The sequence below is a fragment of the Rhopilema esculentum genome, chromosome 16, assembly GCF_057945365.1.
Source record: "Rhopilema esculentum isolate cy_ngs chromosome 16, ASM5794536v1, whole genome shotgun sequence".
NCBI lineage: Eukaryota > Metazoa > Cnidaria > Scyphozoa > Rhizostomeae > Rhizostomatidae > Rhopilema > Rhopilema esculentum.
The window spans coordinates 15,897,756-15,919,324 of NC_142830.1; the positions used below are offsets into that span (position 1 = coordinate 15,897,756).

General features: G+C 38.4%; 2 protein-coding genes across 2 annotated transcripts; one reads left to right on the forward strand and one right to left on the reverse strand.

The window, feature by feature from the left end:
• Nucleotides 1–8,834: 8,834 nt before the first annotated feature.
• Nucleotides 8,835–9,620, reverse strand: LOC148958405 (uncharacterized). Its single transcript, XM_089112968.1, has one exon. The coding sequence runs from the start codon at nt 9,618–9,620 to the stop codon at nt 8,835–8,837; it is 786 nt and encodes a 261-aa protein (XP_088969094.1).
• Nucleotides 9,621–20,580: 10,960 nt separating this feature from the next.
• LOC148958406 (uncharacterized) lies at nt 20,581–21,567 on the forward strand. The gene has a single exon (XM_089112969.1). The coding sequence runs from the start codon at nt 20,581–20,583 to the stop codon at nt 21,565–21,567; it is 987 nt and encodes a 328-aa protein (XP_088969095.1).
• The last annotated feature ends 2 nt before the right edge of the window (nt 21,568–21,569 follow it).

Below are 21,569 nucleotides of genomic sequence, written 5' to 3' on the forward strand. Positions count from 1 at the left end.
CCCACTGATGAAGCTCAAGGTAGTTCTAATCCACAAACATGATAATAAATTTTCGATTTCAGTTCAAGTTGTCGTTTTGTTTTTCCTCTAGGTTCTTAAGTTGTGACTGTCTGTGGAGCGCGGGATGATAGATTGGGGTGATGGGGTGGTAGAGTGCTTGTTGGATAATTGGGATTTGTCCCTTAAGCTTCGGTGGGCTATTTATTTTGGCGTTCCATTGGCGCTTGAGGTGGCTGGCTTTAGGTGTCCGGCGGGTGTTCCATCGTCCCCATCGTTCCGCTCCGTCTTTCTGTCATTTCGTTCCGTCGTTCCGCTTTCCGTGTTTTAGGGATAGCCCTCAAGTTGTTTACAGTTTGTTTACGATATATTTTCAACTCGGTTTTCCAATACCCTTGGCATATTCAATACAAAATAGTAATATATTTTCCATTGTATTGAGATAAAAGCTTTTAAAGAAATCACCATATTTGGGACTTAAGCCTTCATGAGCAATCAAAACCCAAAAGGAAGGCCTTGGTTGCGTACATTTTATAACTAGATGTAGTGTGTAGTAACTGTACTTTTTTGTATGTTGGGACTTACATATATTGTTTTTCAGGTTATTTCTTGTTTTTTCCACTACGGCTTATTGATGGAGGTTGTATGGGCACAACAACTCTGTTTTACATTGCACCAGCGAGGGGATTCCAGTACCGCGATGCCGGTTGAAACCAATCAGTAGCGAGCAGTAATAGGTTGCTTCCGTCAAAACATTGTGCCGCAAAGAAAAAACCGTAAAGCCGCTCTCAGTGCTTTTTAAACTTTTAAATTATACTGGTTTAGCTGTAGTTTTATCGCAATTCCAAGCCTGGTCTTACCACTAACATTGATGATACGGTTTCTTGCAGTGCACTCTTTTAAACTACACATTAGTTTCTTGCCCTTGTTTTGTCGCATATATAACTTTGCTAAGGTGGTATTCATTTACGCAATAATTGAACTTATTAAACGAATCCCATTGGGAGTTATTTTTTTGTGCGTTGTAACCACAATTGTCTTCGGAAACTCCTCTTTGTTTATGCATATTTTTATACTATATGTATGATATGCTATACGCTCCACACAAAATGGACTATTTTTAGATCTATCATAGTCAAGGGAACATTTCAACATATTTCATCAGATGAACCTCCTGCCCGTAGTGGCGAAGGTAGCGGTCATGCTGGTTATGCTGAGCATGACTAAAAATTTTCAGAGCTAAAGACATTTATTATAACGATTAAAACTTTCCTTCATTGAAAAAGTACTTTCAATTTGAAAGTTTTAAAACCCCTCTCGTCCAGTTTATTCTACTGCCCTTCCTCACCTTGGTCCCTTTTGGTTAGTCATGCTCATTCTGAAGAGCATCACCTACCATAGGGTTTCTTTACGCAGAGAACCCAACCGCTCCTGTGAGTCGGCAGAGTTTCAATGACTTTTCAGTTGGTATCCCTGCGGTAAGTCATGTTCACTTGGAATAGCATGACCTCGTCACTATAATCATAAACCTAGCACTGATTTGATGGCCTGAATTCCATCTTGCGCATGCTATTTTGGTCCGTTTTGGACTCCAAGTCATGCTCATTTTTTTCAGCATAACCGCCCTAAATCTCCCATACATGAAGTACCTTAGGTCTACTTGTGAGCTGAGAGAGATTGCTGCAAGGGAGTGGGAAAATTCAATCGAAGCTATTTCCGAGAGATACATTGTTTATTAACTGCTACAGGGATCACTTGCGTGTGGCTGAGCAAAGTAATTGTAAACCAAAATTGTAATTGAAAACCAAAGTCCGACCCTTATCGGTGAAGAATCCTACCATTGCGTTGTTGATCATACCATAACTTGTTGCTGATAGACGAACTTGTACCCTGAAACTTGCCTGTGTGTTCAGTATTTCACCAAAACCTTTTGCTCATGGAATTGTACTCTTGAAAATTTCCCTTTCTGTCAAAATCACACATATAACTTGTTGCTGATGGATGGAATTTTACAATCAAAATTGCCTGTCCATTCTGGTTTATTCGATATTGCAATACATGTAATTTTACCCTGTAATTTACATGTTATTCAATATTACACCATGACTTGTTGCTAATTATGAAATTGTACTCTGGAATTTGCCTGATATTGGATATTTGACCATAATTTACTAATGGATCGCACTTAGAAATTATTTCTAATCACACTATATATGTAGCTTCCACTCAGCCAACCTTCTCAGTGCAGTTCGATTTCCCTAGGCTTTCTGTTGTCAGGAGCACTATGGGGTTTCTTAAACATGAAAGACCAAAGTTATAGGAAAGCCTTTGATGTTGGGCTTGGGCTTTACTTGTTGGTGTTTATGGCATGTTATAACTTCAATACAGGGATCAAAACTTTTTGTATATGCTAAACAGTACTATCCTTGATACATTTGTTTAAAATATGTAAAAATTCAGCTTACAAAATTTAAGCTAAGTTTAAAATTTTGAAGCAAAAAACAAACATCCCTCAATTCCCTGTATCATAAGCAAGGAAGGGCCTACCTATCATTGAGGGCTTATCATGCCTAACTAATCTTAATTCAGAAACATCATCAAAAGTGTCAATAATTGATAGTAAGAGATTGGATATTTTAGCCATTGCTGACTTGAATAAGTTGATTTATCAAAAGTTAAGATTTTGTAAAAAAAATTTTGTAGATATAATGTTCTCTCATCTGCAATATTTTTCCAGTGTGATCAGTAGTTGGGGGTTTTCAAATGAACAATTTTTCAAAAACATGGTCCCAAAGATATGTCCAAAAACACAAGATTTGAGAGTGGGGTGGAAAGAACATTTAGATGTTGAAGTCATTGCCAGAATTGATTGCGATCGAAACAAGAGCTATTTGATTCAATGTACTAAAAGGGCATTACCCCCCTTTTCCAAGCATCTAAAGGGTGTGGTTGTATATAATCCCCCATCGGCTTTCTGTTCCATACAAAGCATGACCATTGTCTTAAGACCAGCTTCGCCACGACCTGCCCGGAGGAGAGTGGTTGTGGATTTCGCGCTAAGATTCTCGATTGTGATATGAAGAATTAATTTTAGTTATGGCATCGAAAATGGTTCTTGAACCCCAAAAAGTAGAAGAACTTATTATTGCTACTATTCAAAATATACAAGAAAAGAGAAAGCGAGCAAATTAAATTACAGTTTGTAAATCTCTGTCAAAGACTGATGGCCTGAACGATTTCAAAACCTCACGGTAGCTGGCAATGATGCTTGCCGAAGGGAAAATACAATATACTAGGACTCGAGCAAGTGAATCTTTTCGAGTATGCGAGCCAGATTATATTTTGACACAAAAAGAAAATGAAAATAACAGCGAATATTCTCAAGACTCAAGCGAAGAGATGGAAACAAATCTAGGAATCGAAGAGCGCTTTCAAAACATAGAAAACCAACTTGCGATAATCTTAGTGTAGTAAGATTAACTACGATATTGACCTAAAGTTAGGCTTTAATCAACAATAAATCTAAGCTAAATGACAAACATGACGGCCAATGATACAGACGACCGCTGGCAACAACAACCGCTGGCCCACAGGCCACAGGGAACTAAAAGTCATGAAATATGTCCATACAAGTGAATATCATTTATTATGACATTCACCCTGTCCTTTAAATATCAAGTCTATCGACGGGGCGCCAGATTCGCTCAGAGCGCCGCAGAAGGGTGTGCTCAGAGTTAGCAGGTATACTAGCTTGGTGGGTTGTTGTTGGTACGTCTTGTTGTACAGAAGAATCTACAGTTGTAGTTTCTGGCACACAATCTTGAGGCTGAATTTGAACTTGACTTATAAATATGGGTTTGGGTGCAAGATGCTTTGTCGACACAGTTGTCTCTCTACCATCAGGATAACGTACAAAGGCATAGTGGGGGTTTGCCTGGAGAAGCTCCACCTCGTCAACGAATGGTTCAGTTTTATTTATGCGGACATGACGTTTGATGAGCACAGCACTGGGTTCTGCCATCCAGGTAGGTACCGATGCACCAGAAGAAGATCGTCTAGCAAACCTGAACAAACGCTCATGGGCTGTCTCATTTGTGGCAGTACAGAGCAATGACCGTATGGAATGGAGAGCATCAGGTAAAACAACCTGCCAATACTTGGTATGAAACTTCTTAGATTTTAAGGATGTTTCGATAGCCTTCCAAACGATACCATTATATCTCTTAACCTGGCCATTTCCAGCCGGATTGTAGCTTATTGTTCGACTTGTGGCGATCCCTTTTTCTCTTAGAAATGCTTTTAGCTTATGACTCATGAAGGAAGAACCACGGTCTGAGTGAACATATGCTGGCATGCCAAACAAGGAGAATAGAGTAGTGAAGCACTTGATCACTGTAGAAGTTGTTATATCTGAGCATGGGAACACAAAATGGAATCTTGAATGTTCATCCACTACATTCAAGAAATACCTGTTTTCATTGTTGCTTGGCAATGGACCTTTGAGGTCGATATTTAGTCTTTCAAATGGTTGACTTCCTCTGGCTTGTGATATTGGGGCTTAGATTCTGCACAGATTTGACACTGGTTTGTGAAACGCTTTACCCCTCCATTGAATAAGGTAAGTTCTTGCTACGAACAAAGTGGTTAAGCCTGGTAACACCAGGGTGGCACAGTGCCTCATGGAGGGTATACAGGGAATCTTGAAGTGCAGCGCCACAAGTTGCTCTGGAGAGTGCGTCAGGAAGTACATTCTCCTTTCCTGGCCGGTATACGATATCAAAGCTATAACATGCTAGTTCAAGCCGCCAACGCATGATTTTGTCGTTCTTTATTTTACCACGGTTGCGCTGATCAAACATGTAAGATACAGACTTTTGGTCAGTTCTCAGTGTGAAGTGTCTTCCTGTCAGGAAATGTCTCCAATGCCTGATTGCTTCAATGATAGCTTGTGCTTCCTTTTCTATAGAAGCATGCTTAAGCTCACTCCCTTGTAATGAACGAGTGTGGCTGCTAGTGCCACGTCAGATGCATCGGTTTCGACTTCAAACGGTACAGTTTCATCAATGGCCGTAACAAATGCTTCTTCTACAGTTTTCTTTAAGTTGTAAAATGCAGTAACAGCTATAGGTGGCAGAGGGAATGACTTGGAGCTTTTAACCCTATCCAGACTAGGGGGGGCACAAAGTGCCCCCCTAGTTGGTTTTTCTTTCATAACTTCAGGAGTTTGAAAGCAATACCCCTCAGACCTCCTGACTTTTAGTTTTAACTTATCTGACCCATGTTCATATAAAAAGATAATTTTTTTATTATTAATCAGGGGGTTGTGTAGGGGCGTTTTCAAAACTAGTCAAGTAAAAAATAGTTCAATCTGCCACGGATTCGCAACAAAAGTAGATATATTGATGAAAATTAGTATCTAGGCATTAATTTGTGCTCTTTTCATGATTTCTCCTAAGGCATCAAAAATGAACTCAAACATGGCATTTGGTTGTATCGATCATTTAGTTATATAGAAAAAACTATAGCCAAATACAAAATATGTTGAGTTCTTTTGTTAGGAACGTTAATAATTTTGAGAAGTAACATTAAAATTGTGTCAATCTTTATGTTTCTATTAGAAAATGCATCAAATTTGCTTATTTTGATATCTTAGCCCGATGCTTTGGAATTAATGAATGTTTTAAAATTTTCTAAAATTTTCTAAATTTTTGCTTAACCCGGCCACCATTATGATGACGTCATCGTAAAACCACGTGACTTAAAAATTGAACAATAATACTAAAATGTGGAGAAAAGACAAGAGAACCATCCAAACAAAGTTCATTGTCCTAGCTAGAGGGACAAAGAAATTACGGAGGGGGGCACTTTTTGCCCCCCCCCTAGTCTCCCGAAAGTTTCAAAAAGCCTAGTCTGGATAGGGTTAAGTGGCTTGATACGGTTGGAGAACTCTGGGATCCATTTGGAGTAGTAGGAGAACAAATCAAGGCACCTGATGAGGGATTTAGAATCATGAGGCACAGGTAGGTTACGCAGAGGGCTTAGTCTCTCTGGATCTGGACGAATAATGCCTTCTTCAATTTCATATCCAAGAATAGCAAGTTTCCTGGCTGAAAGACGCTTTTTGAGTTGTTGTAACAGATGTTCTTTTCCTTTGCTGCAGCAAGAAACTTTTCAAGGTTTGCACCATGTTCTTGTTGATTTTTTCCACAGATAGTGATGTTATCCAAGTGAGGGAATCAGGGGCGCCTACACAAGGGGGGCTGGAGGGGCAGCTGCCCCTCCTGTCCTCTTTGAAGAGTGGCAGAGGGGGCAAGAAGTGCCCTGAAAAATGATGACCTCTTTGGCTACTCTCGTTATGTTTATATCTATTAGAAAATACTAGAAGGATGATAACACTAACACAAAAATGCAGAGAATGAAAGGTTTGCCTGTGACACGGTTGGCCACAAGAGGGAGAGCGGCAAAGATAATAAATGATAAACATAAAATGTGTTCCCTCCGAAGTACTCCAGGAACCTAAGGAGGATAAATCGGTATAACAACGTAGAGGGCAATCAAAATTTTACAACCAGTCCATTTATAACAGCTATGATTTTTATAAAACCAAATATCGTGAATAGTGAGCGACAAGGCTATTTGATAACCATTTTCATTTATGGATAATTTTGTCAACATTTTCTTTATGTTTAGAATCTTTGATGGTAGAAAACCCAGCTGTATGAGTGGCACATATTCAAGTTAATATTTTATTATATTACCCCACCCTCACACCCCTCCCACCTAGGAGTGCTCGATTTTGTTAATAGAAAAATTTAACAATTCGCCTTCGGCACAAACACTGCCCCTCTTGCCCTAATCTTGTGCAGGCGTCCCTGAAGGGAATACAGCACTGAGGTTGTTTTGTTCAATAAACTTCATCATTTCACGCTGAAAGCAAGCAACCCCATTTGTGACACCAAACGGTAGTCGTGTGAACTGATAAAGTTTGTTACATGCTTCGAAGGCTGTATATTGCTTATCTTCCCTTTTGAGAGGAACCTGATGGTAAGCGCTTCGTAGATCAATTGTGCTAAACTCTCGGTACTGAGCAATGTCATTTACCAAGTCATTTATCCTTGGTAACGGAAAGGCGTCAAGCTGCGTGAAGCGGTTAATAGTTTGGGAGTAGTCGATAGCAAGTCTATTTTTATGGTTATCATCCTTGGTCACGACAACTTGTGCTCTCCAAGGGGAGTTGCTTGGTTCTATGATCCTTTCTTTGAGTAGCCTTTCAACCTCTCCTTCGATGAACTTTAAATCATCCCTGCTGTAACGACCAGATTTGCTTGCAATTGGGTGAAAGTTCTCAGTTAGATTTGCAAAAAGGTTCAGGTGGATCCATGTTGAGGGTACTGAAACCGCAAACTGACAGTGGGGGTTGGCTGCCCCCATACTGAAATGTAATGCTCTCATGCTGTGACTGGAAGTCCAGTCCAAGTATAAGATCAGAACAGAGCCCAGGAAGGACTGAAAAGCAAAGGTTGCAGTATTTCTGGTTCTGGTATTCAAAGTTAGCGCAAAGTTCCTGTAACATTGGCTGATAAGGCCGTAGAAGCCATGGAAACAGCACTACTAGATGGTTTCACAGTCAGCTCAGCCCTACACTCCCCTCACAAAAGTATTGCACCACCTTGTTCAAAATGGCGGCACTTTTTTTCAATATTTTGACAATACAAAACATTTGAATACATGAATTGGGTGAAATAGGCATATTTTATATCAAATTTCGGCGGGAAAAGTTTGCAAATTTTGCTGACGCCATAGAAAACCTAGTTAGAAATGTAAATTTGACGGAAAAACATTATTGTTTGAAAAAATGTAGACCATGCCTCAGGGAGAAAATTAATCAAATGAGAGACGAGTCCCTATATAATTTTTACAGGGAAGTGGTCTTTAGTTTTTAAAAATTGTTGACCATGCTAGATGCAGCCACACAACAGCTTCAATAAATCAAAAAAGGTTTCTCGAGAGTGCTTCAATAGTAATAAACCGAGAAGTGGGTGAACAAAAAAAAATTTACGTTAGAGGGGTGGCAATTTTGTCTGTTTTATTTCACCATGTTTACACCAAGAGACAGTAAAAGACATGAAGCTCGACGCTGAGCAATGTTTTGCAGCTCAAGATTCTTCCAAACAAAAAAAATGAGTGTCTTACACAAATATAAAATAGAAATTCACCTATGTAAAAGGAAACCATTTTTACAACGATTTATTTCAGAACAAGATAAATTCAAATTTTTCCGTGGTGTCGTTCAAGTCCAGATTTGTATATTGTTGAAAATGTTTGGCTTCGTATGAAAAACAATCCGAACCATGAATTTTAAAGGTTCTTGAAGAAACAAAGAATCGTTAATTAAAAGAATTCTTCAGGTTTGGAATGAAATTCCATAATAATACGTTGCCCAATTATATGCAACCAATTCAAGGAGGCATAAAGCGGTTTCAAAGTTCATAGCTCCCGTCAAAATATTAAAATTTGAAACTGTTAAAAGACGTTTTGAAACTGTTATTTTGAAAAAATGTTTCTAAAAAGATTGAAGTTTTGATTGGTGGTTGTTTCACTTCCAACACACTCCCATTCGCCACTTAAACACAATCAATTCGCACAACAATAGCTTTCGATAATTGTTGCGCCATTTTCCCTCCTTCGAGGTGGTGCAATACTTTTGTGAGGGGAGTGTAGATTTGGGTGGAAAGAACTCTCAGTGCTGCCACTGTCAAATAGTGCCTTTTCATTCAAGTTTCCTAGGCTGATTGTAGCTGTTGACTTTGAAAGAAACCCAGGACTTTGAGTAGTGGCTATAACAGGTGAGTGTAGAGATGCTGATACCCTTGAGGTAGCTTTACTTTGACAAACTTTGGCATAGTGTTCCTTTTTTGACTCTTAGCACATGTAGCATCCTTTGCAGGACACTTAGATCTTGGGTGCCTGTTGTTGCCACAGAAATAGCAGCTGGAAGAAGATGTTTCTACAGCAGCAACCAGAGTATGCTCCTGGCTATCTAGAGGGCTTGAAGACTCAGCAGGAATAGCAGCATTGATGAGTGTGTTTAGAGTTGAATATGACTCAGAACTCTTCATGGCTGACTCAAGAGATCTAGCCTGATCAAACATGGTTTTTAAGTCGAGGGTATAATTTTCCAAAAGTCTTTGGCGTATGATATTGGACTGTAATCCAGCAATAAATGCATCTCTTATACTCTCTTCACAGTATTGTACAGCTGTGACGTTCTTGAAGTTGCAATCTTTGCTAAATGCTTTCAGGGCTTGTAAATATTCGTCCAATATTTCAGTTGGAGCTTGTTTCCTAGTAGCTAAAAGATGACGAGCAAAGACTTCGCTTTTCGGTTTGATAAAGAGAGTCTGAAGTGCTTCAATCGATGTTTTATTATCTTCACAATCTTCTATGTGTTGAAAGATACTTGGGGAGACAAAATTGGATAAGACTGCAAGTTTATCTAAAACTTCTTGTGGTAAAACGGCCAAGAAATTATCAAACGTACGTTTCCAGTGAAGCCACTCCTTCGCCGCTGTTCTACTGTTTGGATCGGTTTCTAGTCGCTCTGGCCGTAAGAATCTATCCATGTCCTCTTGAGAATATTGTTGATTAAGATTAACTGCGATATTGACCTAAAGTTAGGCTTTAATCAACAATAAATCTAAGCTAAATGACAAACATGGCGGCCACTGATACAGACGACCGCCGACAACAACAACCGCGGGCCCACAGGCCACAGGGAACTAAAAGTCATGAAATATGTCCATGCAAGTGAATATCATTTATTATGACACTTAGAAAGACTTGACAAAGGAGTCGAAGAAAATGATAACAGGGACGATATGCAAGGTAGACCTGATAAATTCTATGATATGCTAGCAAAAATTAACCTACCAGAAAGAGTAAAAAGAGAACTAAAAGACAAAAACTTTGCTTTAAGGCTTGAAATCATAGGTCTAAAGGAATTGATTGGAGAAAAGATTAATAACCGACCGACGAAAGATGGAGAAAGTTCTCGAGAACAAGATAGTGGTGACCTTTGGAGATTTCCTAAACATACAGTAAAGTCGCGTCAATGTAATGAGATGTTCGTTAAAACTCAAAACAATTTCGAAATTTTGGACAAAAGTATAGAGAAAATTTCAATGACAAATTAATTTTCAAACCAGTCATTGAGAGAAAAAGAGCGCCAACCCAGTCTGCAAAGTCCACGACAACAAAGAAAATCTTTCCCAACATTGTCCCCGGAGACCTGACTTTTGCTGAAGTCACCAGAGCAGAAAAGTACGCAATCTCACCAAACAAAGATATGATCGTAAGAAAATTGCAAGAAAAGCCACGAGTGCAAGAGCCCATCAACAATCTAAAGAGGCCAGTGCTAACTGTTTTAGGAGATTCAACCATCAGGGGTATAAAAAGAAAGAAATTAATCGAACTGAACATAAATACAATTTTTTTGTGAAAACGTTTCCTGGAGCTACTGTCGACGATATTGAATCATACATTATTCCAACGCTGAATAGGAAACCAGATGTCCTTGTTATTTACTGCGGAACCAATGATTTGTGGAAGGAGGAGCCCAAGAAAATTGTCACAAGTTTAACCAAACTTGCGATTCATGCAAAGAAGACCGTCCGAAATGTGGCTGTTCCAAGCATACTTGCTAGAGGAGACTCCGATCTTTTGGAAAAAAAGACTACAAGTTAACACGATGCTAAAAAAGTCACTTGCAGATAAGGAGATTGACTTCATTGAACACAAAGTTTTTATTCTGATTGGAGATATCTTCTTCACGATGATGCAATCCACTTAAATGACAACGGTACAAACGTTTTAGGTAATTATTTAGTTAAATTTTTTAATACTATCTGACTGTTCTCTGATCTTTTAGAACATGATGAAATTGGGATATCAGGTATTAATCTTTCCGAGCAAAAAACGAAAAGTCAACTGACTACACATAAAAATCATATTTCAAGTATCCCACTAAGGCCCAACACATTAAGATGCAAGTTCCACAATAAAATAGAGTCAAAAACACTTGAGTCCTTGACTGTAAGCCCAATTTTAAGTTGTAGGTCAAGTAGTGAACGCTCTTTTTCCTCGATTTCAAACGCTTCTGAAGCAGACGGTGAATGTTCCCTTTCTGCATCTTCAATCGAATTCACGCAACTAGATGGTTCGAATGAAATTAGGGAGATTTTTTAATCTAAGAACGAGAAATCTAAATAATCCTTTGATTGGACTCTTAAATATAAATAGCCTTCGAAACAAAATGATTGACCAACGATTAGTTATTGAAAAATGCTTGCCTGATATTTTGGCAATAGAGAAAACAAAACTAAATTCAGACTTCAAAACTGAAATCTTTCTAAAAAATAATTACCAAAAACCAATCCGGGGTGATAGGAATGAGTTTGGTGGGGGTTTGATGCAATTTGTTAGGAAAGGGGTCCTTTGCAATAGAATTCCTGTTGTTGAGAGCCTGACTAACGAGATAATTTGTTCCGATCTGTTGGTTTGCAAGAAGAATTGGATAATTTTTAGCATTTACCGACCCCCAGAAGCTTCAAACCTGGAACTATTTTTCAGAGAACTGTCTTTTTCATTAAACTCAGCTTTCGACAGACATGAAAATGTTATCATAATGGGCGGTATAAATATTAACACTCATGATACCGGGTACACTACACTAATCTTCTTCTGTGATGTGTCTGCACTGTCTAATTTAGTAAAGGACAAGACATGTTACACCACAAATATATAGTTCATCAATTGATGTCATATTGACAAATAGACCCAGGTGTTTTCAAAACATCAGTGTTTTTTAAACTGGCTTGAGCGATTTTCATTGCCTTGTCCTAACTCTAATGAAAACACACATACCCCGTCTCAATCCTAAAATCATCAGATACCAATGCTATAAGAAATTTGAATCTGAAAAGTTTCTCCAAGATGTAAAGGACAATGACTTTAAAACCGATTTAAATGATGCTGATTTGGCATACAAGAATCTATCGTTCACCTTTCGAAAAATTGTAGCTAAATATGCTCCTTTAAAAATAAAAGGGGAAATACTGCCCCTTTTATGAATCAACAATTGCAAAAGGTAATTTATACCAGATCAAGGCTGGAAAAAGATTAAAAAAGAACCCTACCGTACAAAATAGAATTAATTTCAAGAAGCAAATAAATAAATGTGTATCTTTAAGACGGAAGGCGATTAAAACTCATTTTAAGGAAGCAATCAGACATGAAACTATGTCAACTAAAAAATTCTGGGATATTGTTAAACCCTTTTTATCAAATAAAGGAGGACTTATAACCAGCGATATTTCTCTTGTGAAAAATGACACCGTCATAACAGAGGACCAAGAACTGGCAGAAATTTTAAATGATCATTATATAAAAAAAGTAGAAGAATCCAGCGGTAAGAAGCCCATTAGACTTGCAACAAATCGCTTGGTTCTTGATAAGTATAAAAACCTTCCTAGTGTCCTAGCTTTCATTCAAAGCCCAGAGGAAGTCCTGGCTACTTTCACTTTGCAAGAGATAGGCAGTCAAGAAGTTGCAAAACTATTAAAATCCCTGAGTGGCAAGAAATCTACTGGTGAAGATCAGATTCCCCCGAAGCTTGTATCCTTGGCTGCAAATGAAGTACAAATACTTTATCCACGGCAATAAACTGTAGTATTAGAAACTTTTTTTCCCCAAACGATGCAGTGAAAGTGGCAGTTTGCCCACTAGATAAAAGGGAATCAAATCATACATTAGAGAGAAATTTCCGCTCAGTTAGTGTTCTCAATACCCTTTCAAATATATATTGAAAAGTCTAAAAAAATCAATTGGTTCAACATTAAGATTACACGCTTTCAGTCTTCATTGCTGCCTATCGACAAACGTATGCAACCCAACATTTTTTGATACGTTTGATAGAAGACTGGAAGACTAGCCTTGACAATGACTATCTCGTTGGTGCAGTCTTAATGAAACTTTCGAAAGCTTTCGGTTGTGTCCCACATGATTTGCTTATCGCCAAACTGCATGCGTATGGATTTGATGAAAATTCTCAAGTTCTAATTTCTTCCTATCTCAACAAACGAAAACAATGTGTTCGGATAAGCAATTCAAAAAACCCTTTTCAAGAGGTTATGTCTGGTGTACCCCAGGGCTCTGTGCTAGGACCAGTCCTGTTCAATTTTTACATAAATGACTTATTTCTATTCCTAAAACATGCAACCCTCTATAATTATGCAGACGACAATACACTTTCTTATTTTTCTAGAAATATGCGTGATCTTGTATATATCTTGCAAGAAGAAACGGGAATCGCCTTATCATGGTTAGAAAAAAATGAAATGATTGCAAAACCCTGAAATATTTCATGCTATAATTCTTAGATAAAACAAGAAAAATACTAGTGGAGAACAAATGATCATTAATGGTAAAAAAATTCAATCTGAGGAAACAGCGGAGCTTTTAGGAGCAACGTTGGATTAAAAAGTTGATTTCGACCCGCATATTTCGAATCTTTGCAAAAAAGCTGCAACACCATTGAATGTTCTTAAAAAGATTAAGACGTTTATTGGTTTCCAGAAGAAAAAGGTTCTTGTCCAGAGCTTCGTAGATTTCAATTTCAATTATTGTCCCTTGGTCTGGTATTTTTCATTGTCTAAATCATTACAGAAAATCGAACAGATACAAGAACGTGCCCTTTTCAAGAAAGATTTCTCTATAATGATCATACAAGATCGTATAACGATCTGCTTGTGAAGGCAGACAAATGCACGATGCTCGTCGCTTGTCAAAGAGTTCTGTGTATTGAAATATTCAAAACAGTAAAACAGTAAGGCCCACCTTTTATGCAGAGTATTTTTAAACTACGTTTGTCAAATTATTCATTAAGAAATCCAAATAACTTAGCCAATGTTACACCTAATCAAACAGCATCTGGATCCAAAAGTCTTATGTCAATCGGGCCACAGATTTGGAATGGCCTACCCAACGAGTTGAAATCTGCAGAAAATATGAAGAGTTTTAAGAATCTAATAAGACAATGGGACGGACCGAATTGCAAATGCAGTGCCTGTCAGTTTCAGCCAGAAAATGCAATGTACCCTTTTATTTGTATCCATAATTCCTTTTTATGTACTAACTGGAAGCTATATTCGATTTTGATTAGTTAACATTGTATATCTATGTATTTATTGTTAGCCATTGTTTCTTTACAACAACAACATGGGAGATTCTAAATCTTGTACCGACCTGATTTTTACCGATTACTCTAACCTCTTTGTTCAATCCGGTGTTCATTCTTCTCTGCATTAGCAATTTCAAGACCAAATGGTTTATGGAAAATTATCTGTCACTAACCTGGCACCGCCCCCTTACACTCGTTTGGTACTATGATAAGGCTAATGTCAAGGCGTTTCAGAGCAGCATTGACTTGTTTTACTGGCAAAAGCATCTTGAAAATATTATACATCCTAACGAGTAGGTTGAATTGCTCAATGAAGTCCTTCTAAACATTTCTCTAACTTTATACCGAACAAGTTGGAAACTATGAGGCCTCGCGAGGCACCCTGGATAACGCAACCTGTGAAAAACTTTTTGAGGAAAAAAATCAATGCGCACAAAATCTTTGAGAAGAATGGCCAGCCAAACGACAAACTTGATGGAATAGAGAAGATGATATCAGAGGGTTCTAAACTAGTTGAGAACGCAAAGAAAAATTATCTTTTAAAGGCTGGAAAGTCATTGATCAACGCTGTACTAAACAAAGCTAAGATCCCACTTACACCGCCACTTCTAGAAAATGATATATTTGTAACGAACTTCACTGAGAAGGCGCAAATATTTAATGATTATTTCTTGCTCCAGTGTACGACAATAGATACAGGTAGTGAAATCCCACAGGATGAGCCAGTAACTGCCACCCTGTTGAATGATTTTGCATTTCTGAGGAAAAAATACTGAATATTATAAGATCACTCAATCCTAATAAAGCACGAGGCTGGGGTGAGATTTCTGTGAGGATGATAAAGCTGTGTGATATAACCAGGGGCGGATCCAGACATTCGCAACATTCGCACTGGCGAATGTCAGATTTCCACATGTCTTTTGGTAATTGTCTGTTAATATCTTTCAGCATTGTGAATATTGTACTAGAAATGGCCAGATAATAAAAAAAAGGTCCATAGAATACAAGAAATAAAAGTTTTGTTTCCTGCTCTAGTTGCTATGATGTCACCTTGTTGTTTACTTTTTAGGTTTTATTCCCTCGTTTTCGTGATTTAGAGATGATATATTCGAAAGAGGGCTCCCCCTTTTACGCATAAATTCACAGAGCACCAATAAGGTTTGATGCGAATGTCGAATGGAATTATAATATATTAGGCATGCGTGCGCAAACGAAGTAGTACTGAAAAATGTATGCCAAAAATTTGTGCGAATGTCAGTCCAGCTATGTTATTTAGCCATCTGAAAACCAATAGGAAATGTATATGGGAAAATTTTTTGCGAATGTGGCGAAGGTAGATGCGAACTATGTTCGGTAGCCAGTTGAGGGAGAGAACCTTGGAAAGTGAGTAGATAGAAACCTCGCTTCCAGATCAACGGCCATGATTGTTGTTGGAAAGCTGTGGAGACAGTTGCTTGCAGATAAGCAGCAATTGTACTTCAGAGTGAGTGAAAGGAGTCAAATATAAGATGATTTTTAATTTGAATCAGCGGATTTCTTATGAAGATGTTCAAAGTTTGTCGAAGATTTTGGTTGATGGATGGAATTTGATAGATGGCAATATGCGAGGACAGTTCAGTTTGACCTAAAATTGTTGAACCAAAATTTTGCCTATGTTTTCATTTTCATGATGGAGGACGTTATTTAGACAGAGATTCAGACTCAAATAATATTTTGATGACTACATGATGCTTTTTAAGGTAAATAGCCATTTTTATGCAGGCTTTCAATCAGAACTTTTAGCGTTCGAGTCAGGTACATGATGTACTGTACATCTTGATAATGATGATGTAGCATTCTGACGAATGATTCTGTTCTATAGATATCTTGAAGAATTTGAATATGCTGGATTTTAGAGTTCTAAATATTTTTTATTGATAGATGTTGTTATTATCACAAACCTGTAAATAGTTTGACTGTGCTGGGGATTTGTTTTTGACTAAGATATTGCATTTTCTACGGCGTATTCTTTTCTTGTTAATTTTATGCTGTCAGTTTTGGAAAAATCTAGACTGTCATATTTGTAAATGAAAAAATTGTAATAGTATTTTGATTTTATTTGTCTGGTCATGCCATAAATATGGTAACCCTTTTCACAAGTTTAACCTCTAAAACTAGTAAAATTATTTGTGGATTCCACACTATAAGAGTATACCATTTGAAACTTTTGGTTCTGAAATACCCTTAAGATTCATTAATTTTTGTTTATGAATTTGCAAGTGACTGACAGTTTTCTTTTCTATGTAATTGTGTGTGTAAATAAATGTAAATATGGGTAGTAAATAAGTGCAATCAATGGAATGTTCCTAATGGGGGAATTACTACATTATTAATAAGAAATTCACAGCAAGTTGGTCCTGCCAAGTAAATATCTTATATAAATCCATATAGTAAAAGTTACCATGTTTGCCTTATTTTTTTGCCATTACTGACTTTGTTTGATGTACATTTTAAATTTATATATAATATATTTATGATGTTCTTGTTATGGAAAGACAATGAATTGTTTTAAATTCTGTTACATTTGCTGTTTTACCAACACCTGAAAATACTAAAATTGTATTATGTGTATTGACCTAACTTGTATTTTTGGCCCTGTTTAAGGCACATCACACAGCAGTTTAGATAGAAAGGCGAATGCACAAAATAAATAACAGAAAGCTCTGGGCCCCTAAGGTATTTGGTGTTGAAGTCAAACATTTGGGTGGATATTGCATTGAAAATTTCTACACTTAACACAGTATTTGATTGTTAAATGATATCATTGTATAAATAGAACTAAGATTCCTTTCTTTAAATGGCTGTTTTTTAAGTGAGTGACGTAAAATGTTTTTCATGAGTTTTTCTCCCTGAGAAGGGGTGATACACACACCTAATATACCCTTATTTTAGCTCATCCTCTTTGTTCTTGACAATTTGTGATTCTGTGCCTAGACTTGCCATTAAATCATCATTAAGAGAGCATTTCAAATCTTTGCTGCTGTTTTTCCATCACAAAAGCCATGTAGGAAACAAAACATGCCAACACAACAAAAGCTTGATGAGTGTTTCTCAAAATTTTTCCAGAGATCTCTTTTCTTGTTCACTCAATAAGTAAAATGCCAAATTGTCAATGAAATCCAGACCTGGCTGTGATTCTTAATATTTGTCCTTAAATTTCTCAACCTTTGAGCCTCAATATTTTTATTTAATCTATGCTGTTTAAAAAATGTGTTGTTAGTTTCCTAATCCGAAAACTTAATATGAGGAAAAATACATCTTTAAGTGGAAAACTTCGATTCTGAGACTATAGTAAATTTGACTGATTTTTTGGGCGTGGTCATATAGGCGTGGTCGAAACTTTGCGAATGTCAGATTTTTTTCTGCATCCGCCCCTGGATATAACCTTGGTTATACCACTAAAGATTATATTCATAAACTGTTTGAGAAAAGGTATATTTCCTGAAATATGGAAACATGCAAATGTAGTTCCTGTTCATTAGAAGCATGAGAAAAATGTCAAGGGGAACTATCGTCCTATTTCTCTTTTAACAATCCTTGGAAAAATACATCTAAAAACTCATATTTGACTCTCTTTACTCTCATCTTGTCTCCTTGAATCAGCTAGAACCCGAATCAATCTGGTTTTCGTCCAGGCGACTCAACAATCAACCAATTGATCTTCATAACGCATCCAATATTTACAGCCTTCAATTGTAATCCACCACTTGATGTTCGGTCTGTGTATCTCGATATTTCAAAAGCGTTTGACAGAGTATGGCATGATGGCCTCAGATATAACCTAAAGCGATGCAGTATCTCTGGTCAGCTCCTATTTCTTTTTCAAACTTTTCTCAAAAATCGAAAGCAGAGAACAGTTCTGAACGGGCAGGCTTCTAACTGAAGGATGGGGGATATCTTAGCTGGTGTACCCCAAGGATCTATATTGGGACCCCTGTTCTTCCTTGTATATTCAAATGAACTGACTGGGATTTTAAAGTGCAAAGCTAAGCTCTTTGCAGATGACACGTCCCTATTCACTATAGTTCAAAACTCAAACACAACTACCAGTGACCTGAACTACGACCGAGAGTTGGTGAGGAAGTGGGCTCACGATTGGATGATGTCCTTCAATCCTGACCCAAAGAAGCAAGCAGTTAAATTAACCTTTTCGAAGAAAAAATCCGCAATTGATCACCCAGTAATACTATTTAATAACTTGCCCGTCATGAAAGTTGATGAACATAAACATCTTGAAACTGTTTAAAATATTATAGCCATTTAACCATGAGGACTTGGGTCCGCATTTTATATTCACACTGTTTGTAGTTAGAACCGCAGGGTATCATGTTTCAAGTTGAGTTGTTATGTTGAGTTTTGGTGAAGTCGCAAAAAGAGAATTCATCGCTAAAGTTTCGCTATTTTATACGAGTGAACTCGCAAGGTTGGGGTATTTCCAACAACTGGCACCTCCGACGGGACCCACACGGGGTCGTGGAATAATTTGGTGGAAATTTTAGCGGGAAAATGTCTGAGAACGGCGACTCAGGAACGACGACGCGGGACGAAATGGCCGCACTCGAAGAATTGAAGGACGAGAGAGAAGTATTTAAAGAAGCCTTAGAGGACGCATTTTATCGGTTAAATGAATTAAATGGTACCGAAAATGTCGATCAGGAGCTCTCAAAGGAAGTTAAAGAACTTCAAATCGTGATAGAACCAAGTTTAACCGAGATTAAAGACCTCGACGTTAAGATACAAGCGGAAATGCGAAAGTTGAAGTTAAGATCGTGTTTGGTGGAAGAAATAAAACGAAGCAGGGCATACGCTGCCAAAGTACAAGTGGCTTTGAACAAAGCCGCAGTAACTGAAAAGAAACAATTTGAAAGGGGAATTGTAACCGGAATCAGGGGTTCAACGAGAGCCCAAAGGGAAGACCCCAGAACAAGACAGGGAGATATGTCACCGGGTTTTCTATTTTCAAATTTCCCACCAGTGGAGCTTTCAAGTGAAGGCGCAAGGGCAAGTAATTTGGAGAATTTTGGAGAAAAGGCCGACATTGGTGCGCAAAGATGGGGGGAGCAGCCAGGAGCGTATGGGCAACAAGACATCCTAGGACAGTACAGCGCCTTTGGACAGTTTGGAACGAATACTGGACAACCAGGACCTATCGGACAGTCAGCAAGCAGAATGCAACCTCAAACAAGATTCAACCCTCTCCCAGGAAATATGCGGGAACGTGAGAATGCAGTTAATTTTGGAGTCCAAAATATGGTAAAACTGCCGAGGTTGGAGCTTAAACGCTTTAATGGGGACCCAATGAAGTGGTTAGAGTTCTGGGAGAATTTCGAAAGAAATGTCCATGACAATCCAGGCTACTCGGATGTACACAAAATGTCATACTTGAAGGCATGTTTAGATGGGCCAGCGAGCACGACGATCGCCAATTTGTCAATAATTGGGGACAATTACAAACCAGCAATAGCAATCCTCAAAGAAAAATATGGACAGACAGGATTGTTGAAGGAAGCCCATATGGCAGCTTTAAAGGCGACACAAGGAGTTTCAAATGCAAGAGATGTGAACAAATTGAGGAAATTTTATGATGATGTAGACTCACACTACAAGGCGCTGTCGGTATTAGGAGTTCCAGGAGAGCACTACTCGGTAGTTGTTGTCCCAGAGTTGATGGGTAAAGTACCAAGAGATGTAGCAATCAACATACGTCGATCAAAGGATGTTAATCATGAGTGGATGATAGGAGAGTTTCTTGATAAGTTGTGGCAAGAATTGGTGATAAGAAGTGCGAGTGAGTCACAAGACCAACCAGTAATCGAAAGGAGAAGAGAGGGCAGAGTACTTTCAGTCAACAGTACCTCTTGTGTTTACTGTCTTGGAGAACATCAAAGTAGAGAGTGCAGCCAAGTCAAGGATCCTGATAAAAGAAAGGACATTTTGCGTAAATACAACAGATGTTTTCAGTGTCTTAGGAAAGGACATCCTCAAAGACAGTGCAGAGATAGGAGGCAGTGTGACAAGTGCAAGAAAACAGGGCATCGATATGCAGAGGAGAAACAACCCCAAATTTGCATGTTGCCACTAAAGGAGCTATTGCGTATCAGACGGTGCAGGCAAAGATTAACATACCAGGGTATGACTCAGTTCCATGTCGCATGCTGCTAGACACAGGTAGTGACAAAACGTATTTGGTGCAGAAGATTGCTGACAAATTGAAAGGTAAACCCATTCGACATGAAACAAAGGTTCTTGATACTATTCATGGAAGCAGAAGCCACAGGTGTGCTGTTTATAATTTAGAGATCAGGAATATGGAAGGAGAAGTTCAGCTCATTACAGAGGCCGCAACGCTAAGCAAACTGACAACTGTGAGGAACGCCAGACCTGAAATTGTACAGCAAAGATTTAAGCACTTGAAAGACATCAAATTCTCAGATGTGTCGGAGCACGACGAATTGGAAATTCACGTCATAATTGGTCTTGAAGATTTGGGTAGAGTAAAGACAGGACGTTATATACGGGGGGAGGAAGATCAGCCTATTGCCGAGGAAACCAAATTAGGATGGACTTTGTTAGGACCAACTTATCAAGGAACAAAAACTGATGATCAAGAAAGTAAATTGTTGTTTTGTATGGAGAACAGGCCAGAGATAGCTACAGAAGTAGACAGGCTATGGGACTTAGAGACTGTCGGGATCCGAGAAGGTGATCCAGTGCACGTGGAGTTCAAAGATACAGTCAAGTTCAACGGTAGACGTTATGTAGTAAATCTACCTTGGAAGTCAGCAACAGCCAAAGCCTCATTACCAGACAACAAGAAGCTATGTGAAAAGCGGCTACGTTCTCAGCTGAAAAGATTATCTAGAGTCCCGGAGCAGTTAGAAGCTTATGATGGCATCATACAAGAGCAGATAAAGGCGGGAATTGTGGAAAAGGCTCCCAAGAAAGAAACAGGGGTAACAGCCACCCACTACATACCCCATCATGCTGTCATTCGACAAGAAGCAGAGTCAACAAAAGTGAGAATCGTGTTTGACGCGTCAGCAAAGGAGAGGAAAGGTAGCTATTCGCTAAATGAGTGTCTTCACAAAGGACCACCATTGATCCCTATGCTGTTTGACATTGTGCTTCGGTACAGAATGTACCCCGTTGCTCTGGTGGGTGATGTACAAAAAGCCTTTCACCAGATTGAAGTAGCAGTTGAAGACAGAGATTGCCTAAGGTTTTTGTGGGTTGAAGATCCAAAGAATGCAATTTCAAGGCTTTCTGAGTTGAGGTTCACTCGGGTTATCTTTTGAGC